Source organism: Psammomys obesus, unplaced genomic scaffold (genome assembly GCF_907164565.1).
Source record: "Psammomys obesus unplaced genomic scaffold, mPsaObe1.curated_primary_1811, whole genome shotgun sequence".
Classification (NCBI taxonomy): domain Eukaryota; kingdom Metazoa; phylum Chordata; class Mammalia; order Rodentia; family Muridae; genus Psammomys; species Psammomys obesus.
Genome location: NW_026585894.1, coordinates 21,611,288 through 21,620,795, shown reverse-complemented (window position 1 = coordinate 21,620,795; position 9,508 = coordinate 21,611,288). Strand labels below are relative to the sequence as shown.

Here is a 9,508-nt window from a genome sequence, read left to right as displayed (position 1 = left end):
GTTACAAAATATTTTAATTTACTTATTACTGACGTTACTTGAGACATGTATAAGTACAGTTAAATAGTTTATTTGGGGTAGAATAATCCAAGTTTTCAAGAAATTAGGCTTAATTAGATATTCCAAAATAAAGCTCCATACTGAAATGATTAGTTGGTTTAAGCTGATGTCTTTCATCAATAAATATCGTTCAGTCTATATAAAGTCATCTAATTATCCTTGAGGAGATGTTAGGATTTTTTACTTTACAGAATCAGTTATACATGGCGAAGGTATTTTTCCACTACAAGCTTGAAGTCTTTAGAAGCCTCTCTTTGTTCCTCCAGAAAGTTGTCTGCAACCTCTAGTAGTCGGAACAATGGCTGTCCACTCTTGCGTAGCATTAGAACCGCCTGAAGAGCTTTAAAAACTCTGAGCCTTCAATTCATACAAAATAATTCAGGCTGGCTAGGACTGGGCACAGACATTCACATTTCTTTTAAGCCCTGCAGGCAGTACAAATGAGCATCAATTATTGAGAGCTGCTGCAAACTCGCCCTTTCTTTCCCTTGTACTGTTAATGATTATCCATTTTCTTGACCAGGTCTTCTTCTTTCTCATATTTGTTTCTTGTTTGTGCAATGACCTTACTGACCTGCAGCCATGTGCAGTGTGTTGCAGGTAATAATTATCCCAGCTACAACTGATCTTGAAAGGCTTTCTCAAGCTTTATTGACTCTATTATTTTATTCTTTCACAGAATGTATATCTAACAATGTCCACATGGAGTTAGCCTGAGGTGGTGGTGCTTTCTCCTGTACTTTCTTTGAGGAGTAAGACTACATCTCTGGTAGAATCCATACGATGTGTTTGTCTTTGAATTAGCCATGAGAAATCTAGGTAGAGCATGTATGATTTTACATTGTGATAGAATTCACATGCACAAGTTTTCACACGAACTTGTGTCTCCATTTCTCTCGGGTAGCTATCTAGGTGTGGAATTCTTATCGGTGAGTCTACATTCACCTTTTGGAGGAAATACCAAGTTGTTTTCTTTTTTGCTTCCTTGCACAAAGGAAGTGTAATTGTCAGTGCTCGTCAGGTAAGGCAAATGATTCTCTGGTAGTTTAGAGGATTTTTGCTGTAATTGTTATCTGAACGTCTTATATGTAGGAAGAATGTAGCTACAACTTGTGAGTCACTTTTTGTTGTTTCCAAATGTGAGGAAATCTAAAACTGTTAGTTTCAAATGGGGCCTATAAACAACTGTGAAGTAACAAGGATATGGGGGTCTCTGGGCTCCCAGGTTCTTCACTCTGCTTCCAGTCTCTCTGGATGTCAGTCTGTTCTAAGCACACACAAGGTGTGCTTACTGTCAAGGACCCGATTCCTGGTAATCTAAATGCAGAAGCACACTACACAATCCTTAGGTAGCCAGGTGCAGGCCCTGCTTCATACACCACCATCGAAATCTTAATGCTGGGATGGTCTGAGGAAGGTTGCCCTGACCTCTAGGTTTTCAGGTTCCCTCTGTCCACCTACCACTACAGCCTTTACCTCAGACGGGGGTCTGTACCTGTACCGGATTGCAGGCTTGGGCGGCATTCCCAGCTTGCAAACAGTCGCTAGCCAGCCTGGTTCTTCAGCCCAGGCCTCAGCAGGGCACGCGCTAATGCACGCGCGTAGCTCAGCCTGAGCGCGCACGGGAAGCTCCGGAAGCACGCGCCCCCCCTTCCCAACCCCCCGCGGCCCCGCCTCCTGAGGCCCCGCCTCCTCCCCCTCCCTCGCGCCCGCCCGCCGCCCGCCGCCCGCCGCCACTGCAGCCGCCAGAGCTCTGTAGTATGGCATCGAGGAGAATGGAGACCAAACCTGTGATAACCTGTCTCAAAACCCTCCTCATCATCTACTCCTTCGTCTTCTGGGTGAGTGCCCACGCCGGGCTGCTGGCCGGGCCACGGTCCATCAGCCCGTGTTGTGATGCTCTTAGAAAGAAAGGTGGAAGGAAAACCGAAATCCCAAACCCGATCTTAGCCAGTGGATAAGGAGACAGGCGCTGGCGCTGGCGCTGGGTCGGGGCTGCGGGATGGTAGGGTGCAGGTCTGGGCTGCTCCATTTCTCGATTTTGCCCAACGAAAGCTGTAGTGGGCTGCGTGGTGGCGGGGGTTGCAGATTTTTCAACCCTCCCTCCCCCTCAATTTTTTTTTTTTAATGCATTGAATTTTTTTAAGCTCCCAGGACAGGGTCAGCCTCTGGGGAAAGTTGAGTTGCAGATTTGCCTGTTTTCTCCTCTGGACTTCTCTCCCTACCTTACCAACCAATTTTAGGTGCCTGTTGGAGCTAACCTGTGGCGGGCTGGGAGCGAGCGCAGGACATCTGGGTTTGATTCCAGATTGCGACTTAGCCCCGACGCTGCGGGGCTGTGGGAGAGAGTCACTGGGAGCCGGCAGCTTCCCTGGACAAGGGCGATCAGTCTCGCAAGCGCACTAATGCGGTACAGGTGCCGCCACCGCGTGGAGGCGCACGGAGAGGGTCTTACATAAGCCAGGGTATCTTTGAGCTTACTCAGCGACAGGGTCTTATGACCCCTTTTCTGGCTCCCTTCCACCTTTTACTATTTCCATCTGGACATTGTGTTTTTCTGCGTGAACCCAATCTTCAGTGCCCAAGGGGAGGACCCCCACCACTGGTGGCTGCAGTAGCGCCCCTGTTCCCCACCTAACTGGTACTGCTACCAGTCCTCGAGCTCAATGCAGAAAGGTGACGTCAGCCCTTCAGCCCCGACCCGCGAAGGGCTGCCTGGTGCACCTCGAGAGGGATGTGCCCTTCTGTGCGCAGGAGGAGGGAAAAAAAGGGGAGGAGGGGGCTCTGGGCTTCTGCCTTACCTCATCCTGTTTGGCAATTCATGGAATCAGTGCAGGGTTGACACTGCAGTGATTCATTTGCAGAGGTGGGTGGTGCCTAAAGACCATTCCAGGTTCTTTCTCTCTTCACATAGATGCATGCCCACCTCAGTTCCCTCTTTCCACCTCAAGCTACAGCCACCCTACAAAGGAATGAATACCTGTCTACCACCCCCCCCCCCGCCTTCCAACACTATAATCTGGGTCATTCCAGCTTCTAACGCAGTCATTTTGAAAACCTGAGGCTCTGGTAAAAAAGAAAAAAGAAAAGGAAAAAAAAAAAAAAGAGAAGAAGAAGAACCAGTTGTTGCCTTTGGTTGTTTTATTTCTTGTCCTCCCCACCCCAATATTAACCCTGTCTTTGCTCAGAAGTGGAGCATAGTATTGAATCAGGTACCTATATTAGGATTGGTGGTAAATTGGATTGTTTGTAATAGCCAAGGCAGGAGCCGAGATTTATTATGTTTTTTTACACAATCACTAATGTTTCTAGGCTTTTCCTTGCCACTGACATTGGTGATTCTACTGGTCTGGAAAACCATGAAGTGTGGTGGCAACGAATACCAGGGGCTCTGTAAGGAGAAAGAGTAGCGTGATCGAGACAACCCATAACATAAGCCAAACATATAAGCTGGCTTTTTCTGGACTGGAAATGACACAGTTTGAATCATCTCAGTAGTTTGAACTGCGGGCTAACTATGCATTCAAGGATCTTGTTATCTTATGCCTGCCTGGAAAAAGCAGTAACGCTTGGTGGTGACTATCCATCTTCGAAGTAGCCATTGCTGGAAACTGGTTTAGCCCCTTAAATCTTTTTTTTTTTTTTTTGTTGTTGTTGTTGTTTTGCCCTTTGTTACACACTTCCTATTTGTTACTGGAGTAGATTGTTACTGGAGTGATTATCTTAGGCTCCTGAAAAAGAAGGTTTATGGTGAATGGGGAGGAAGGAAGGCTGTTTTCTGAACATCTCTGAAGATGGAAAAGAAGGGGTTATTCCAGGGTTCCGCTTTTCATATGGATTATTTAGCTTTTTGTATTAACCACCCCCTCCACCAATCCAATGGCTCATTGCCTTCAAAAACATCTTAAATAATCACTGTGTTGTATGCACCTGAAAGTTCCTAAGCTGGCATTTTAATTTATGTACTTTAAAGATTTTCATATTCTTAAATATTTACCCAGAGTATTTTCAGTAATTTAAATAGGATTTAATGATCATTTCGTACTTTACAATAAAAGAATGAGATCTCTTCAGATGATAGGACGTTTTAAAGGTGTTTTTCTCAATGAGTCATAGTCCAAATGCTGTTTTTTAAAACTGTACCTTGAATGCTATTTATGAACAAAGCAGCTTTATTCACACGTCATCCATATGATGTACGCCACCCATTTAAAATATGCTATATAAATATATGTTTAACATATAAATAGTTTGCATTTTAGTGCATTTGTTATCATTTTAGTATATTCATAGATACAGCCATTACTACAGTCTATTTTCAATTATTTCATCATCTCTGAAAAGAAACCTCGTTCTATCCCTTTAGCTCCCATTTTCCCTCCCATTTGTTTCTCTCCTGGTGCTGATCCTGCTATAGATTTTATTAATATTAATTTCACATTCATGAGGTCATGTATTTGTCCTTTTGTGGCTGGTTGGTTTCAGTTAGCATGAGCTCTTTATGATTCATCCATGTTGTTAGTGTGTATCAGTGCTTCATTCAGTTTTATGGTCAAATTGAATTCCGTTTTGTGAATATGTTATATTTTATTTCTCCATTTGTCCATTGATGGATATTTGGGTTGATTGAGCCACTTAACTGTTATGGATGATGAGGTAATAATGACTTCTGTGCCATTTGTGTGTGTGTGTCCCTATATTTTCATTTTCCTTGGCTAAATACCTGGAGCTTTGTATAGAATTACTAAGTCATATGAATCCATGGATAATTGTTTGAAGAATGGCCATACTGTCTTTTGGAGCAAGTGTTCCATTTTATATTCTGTTCAACAGTAAGGGTTCCAGTTTCTCCATATGCTTGCCAGCATTTGTTACTATCTGGCCACTTAATTGTAGCTATCTTAATACCTGCACATTGTATATCTTCTTGTGATTCTGCTCTGAATTTTCTTTTTTTTTTCACTTTTTAAAATTTATTTATATTTTTATAAATTACAGTTTATTCACTTTGTATCCCCCTTCCAACCCTCCCAATTCCAGTCTCCCTCCCATCCCTCCCAATTCCACTCTTCCTCCCTCATCTCCTCCCATGCCCCTCCCCAAGTCCACTGATAGGGGAGGTCCTCCTCCCCTCCCATCTGACCCTAGACTATCAGGTCTCATCAGGACTGGCTGCAATGTTTTCCTCTGTGGCCTGGTAACTGAATTTTCTTAATAAATGCTGAATATTTTTAGATGCTTAATGGTTGTTGTTCATCTCTTGAAGAGATACATACTTGTATTCTTTGACCATTTTATTTGGTTTATTTATCTTTTTATTATTACATTATTAATCATTTATATATTCCAAGTACAGTCTCCCATCAATATGAAATTTTTGCATTTTTTCTTTTTTTGTGAGTTCTCTTCCACTTAGCTGTCTTTTGAACTATGAAAATTATACATATATATATAAAGTATAAATGTATTAACTTTTTGTTCATCGGATTATTCATGCTTTTGATTTCAAATGGAAGAATCCTTTGTGAAAGATCACAAGAATTAAAAACTGTAACAGTTATTTCTCAGTTGGGTAAATATAATTGATATATGACTATTTCTTGACTACTTAGCACATGCTTGGCACATGGTAAGTACTCATTTTTTTTTACGTTTCTGGAATTATCCCATGTAATATAAAAAATGATGACTTTGTACTCTTTTTAAGGGGAATGTGGAGTGATGATTAGTCAAAATGATTTCCATTGTATTCCTTGTGAGTTGTTTTAATTGGACTTCTTTTATTTTAATTTAAGCTTAGGATTAGAAGGTGTTTCACCCTAAAATGGTCATAGTAGCATTAACAAGTATTTTGGAGGCGGGCGTGGTGGTGTATGCCTGTAATTCCAGCACTTGGGGAGGCAGAGGCAGGTGGATCTCTGTGAGTTTGAGTCCAGCCTGGTCAGGAGTGAGTTCCAGGACAGCCAAGGCTACACAGAGAAACCCTGTCTTGAAAAAACAACAAAAAAGAAGTATTTTGACCTAAATCAAACCAGAAGACTACCATTATGAAAAAGAGATCATTGTTTTCATCTGTGTTCTTTTGTTTACAATCACTCTCCCTGGCTTCTATATTTCGCTAAAGCTCTGATTCTCCTTCATATTTGGCCATGTCTAAAGATTTATTGTTTTGTTACATCTGGGGTAGGTTCCCCTGGCATTTAGTGAGTAGAGACCACAGGTGTTGCTAGGCAGCCACCCGTTGATTCCTTGCCGGGGTTGAGCCCTGCCCAGTTTCTCACTCAAAAGGTTAATAGTACCACGAACATTTACTCAATTGGAACTGAAATTCTATGAAGAGGAGAGACTAATATGAAATTCACAGTATTTACCATACCACAGCATGTTCAGCACAATCATTTGCAAGGAGAAAAACACTCTCTATGGTGTCCCTTAATTGTTTATTTGAAGGTTAAATGTAAGTGACTCTTCACAGATTGTATTCTAATGGGTAGGATGGTTTTCCTTTCAGTTCAATGACATCATCTGATTGCTAAGTGAACATGTTCTTACTTTCCTTGACTTGTATGTTTTATTTTCAGGTTTGGAGTTAGAGGGAGAAACAAAAACAACAGTACTTTAAAGACTAGAAACAGTATTACATGGTACTTTACTTGGGAAATATTTACAGCCTTAATGAATGAATAAAAAGTGAAATTTATCAACTACTCCTGGCTTAGTTATTTAATACATTACAGCTGGAGGAAGCTTACCAAAGCTTTCAGTCTATCTATGCTGGGTTAAATGTGTTTTTCCAAGTCAGACATTGGTAGATGACTTGCTTACACAATAAAGATTGTTAAATCAGTATACCTTCATGATCTCTTTTGTTAGATATTTTAGGTAATTGTAATTTAACTCAAGTTTGTATAAAAATATCTATTTTTCCCTATATAAAACTAAGGTTCCTATTTCCATGAGAAATATAATTCAGAACCGAATGAGAAAACTTTCTAAATATGTTATTTACCAAAAAAAATTGTTTTTGATTTATAAGGTTTTATGGACTTAAAATGCTCATCTGAGTTCTAAGGTAAGATTTAAATTGACTAAACTACAACTGAACATTATTGTGAAGAGAAATATTCTTTGCTTCATTCTAGTGAATATCGGGTTTCATTTTTTTACTGTCTAAGAATGTAAATAGCTTACTAATAGTATTATTAAAACTTTTCGTGATGAAATATCAGCAAATTCTCTTTTCCTTGGTAAAACTTCATTAATCATTTGGGAGTAATTTTAAAATTACATTGTTTTTTTTTGTCTTTTTATTTAACAACTTTAAGTGATTGAGTTGGCTAAAGAAGGAAAAATCTTAAAGAGAAGGCCCTAACATTTACAGAGTGTTTGAGACGGGCACATATTCCTGCCAAATTTTTCACATATCAGTTCAGTTCAATAAGCATTCATTGAATGTCATTTACTAGAGAGCAAATATTCTTTAAGATGGTATCAGTTCATTGAATGCTGCAGTTGGTATTTTATTTGCATTTATCAGTAATACACTCACGCCCAAAATGGTTCGTTTTTTAGGTATTGTTACACTGTAGAAGATGGAAATTTAGATACTTTGTCCCTTTTCGCTCATGTTTCCATATTCCTAAGATGTCATTTATCAGTTTATCACACCTTATTTTGTATAAACAGTGGGATATGATGAGGTGACTAGTAAATCTCTCATAACAGAGCCATGTAGTATGGATATTATGAATCTTCTCACAGATTTTTGTTTTATCTGTAATTAGCAATCACCTGGCTTTTTTCCTTTGCATCTAGTATTTATTAAAATTCATTTCCATATTCTTTTAAATAATTATATATCTTTGCTCAGTATATTCAAGCACTACATGTGTACTTTGTGTGGCCTAGTGTTGCAGACATTTATCTTGGATCATTTTGGTTTTCAACTTGAGCAAATATTCTTTGGGCCTCTGCTATGTTGGATCCTAAAGGTTACTAGATTTTTTTTTCTCTCTCTCTTTCTTGTTTTTTACCCTTCATTTTTTCATAGAGAAAATTTTTACATAGCTTTCTTTCTGGGAAGGGAACATGGGAAGTCATATATTGAAGTCTTTACAAATTCAAAACTCGTATGTGATGTTTATATTTAGCTTGATAGTTTGGCTGAATATATAATTGTTTAGAAAACATTTACCCTCAAAAATTTTACTACTTTCCACCAAAATCTTGAAAATTAGATATTAGTATTCTTCAATCCTGCTTTTTAATTTTTTTGCATATTCACAATGCTCTGAAATTTCTTTCTGAATATATTAGGACTTTTTTTTTCTTTGTTTCTTCCAAACCATTTTGCTTTAGGATATGTTATAATTACAGATTTCTAGTTTTTTTTCCTGCTAATACACGTTTAAGAGGGAATCATCTAAAAGAAATTGGAAGCCATTAGCATGAATATATTCTCATGTTTGTTAATTGTAAGTTGTGTGACTTGGTTGGGCTAGGTAAGTTTTAGAACCAACACCAGTGTGTCTGTGCCTTTGCTTTTTTTTCTGATCTAATCAGATGATCTACAGAAGAATCTTTCCATTTCTCTCTGAACAAGAAAGTAAGAAGATGGGAGACCACACATGCAGCATACAAATGTCCTTTGTGATTCTGTTCCTAGTTCAGACACTTTCTATTTTACTTTCTAAAGAATAAATCTCTGTATGTATGGTAGACTGAGAGAGAAAAACAGAGGCAGGATTTGGAGGTTTCCTAATTGCTCTTTAAAAAGTATTTTATTTCTTGTTCCCAGCCCTCCCACCTCCCACCCCCATTCTTCCCACATCTGACCCCCACCTTTGTTTCCCTCCCCATTCCATCTGCTGCCTGCTTCCCTCTCTTCATCCACCTCTGATGTCTATTCTATTTCCCTTTCTGAGTGACATTCAGGCACCCTCCCTTGGGCCCTCCTTCTTAAATAGCTTCTTTAGGTCTGTGGATTGTAGTATGGTTATCCTCACTTATATCTACTTATAAGTGAGTATATACCATGTGTGTCTTTCTGGGTCTGGGTTACCTCACTTAGGATGATCTTTTCTAGTTTCATTCATTTGCCTGTAAATGTCATGATTTCTTTCTTTTTTATAAGTGATTAGTATGCATTGTATAAATGTAACACAATTTCTGTATCTATTCTTCGGTTGAGAAACATCTAGGTTGTTTCCAGTTTCTGGTTTACTGTGGACCTAGGCCCCCTGCACACATGTATCTGACGGATGGCTTGGTCTTCATATGGGGTACCTGGCAAGTGAAGGGCATGCTATCTCTAACATGGACTGTATCGCCTGCTTTTGGATCACTTCCTCCTGGCAGGGCTGTCTTGCGTGGCCTCAGGGGATGAAGATATGCACAGTTCTGATGTGATGGGGAAGGTCAATATGGGGGAAGAGGGGAGCTCCCCTTT

At 39.6% G+C, this 9,508-nt stretch overlaps 1 protein-coding gene across 1 annotated transcript in view; it reads left to right on the top strand.

Moving 5' to 3' along the window:
- The first annotated feature begins 1,778 nt into the window (after positions 1-1,778).
- Tspan7 (tetraspanin 7) overlaps positions 1,779-9,508 on the top strand; it is a 126,042-nt gene continuing 118,312 nt past the window's right edge. The window contains exon 1 of the mRNA XM_055599623.1: positions 1,779-1,901. Within this exon, the coding sequence (XP_055455598.1) occupies positions 1,821-1,901 (81 nt within the window). The 5' untranslated portion in view covers positions 1,779-1,820. The remainder of the gene's footprint in view (positions 1,902-9,508) is intronic.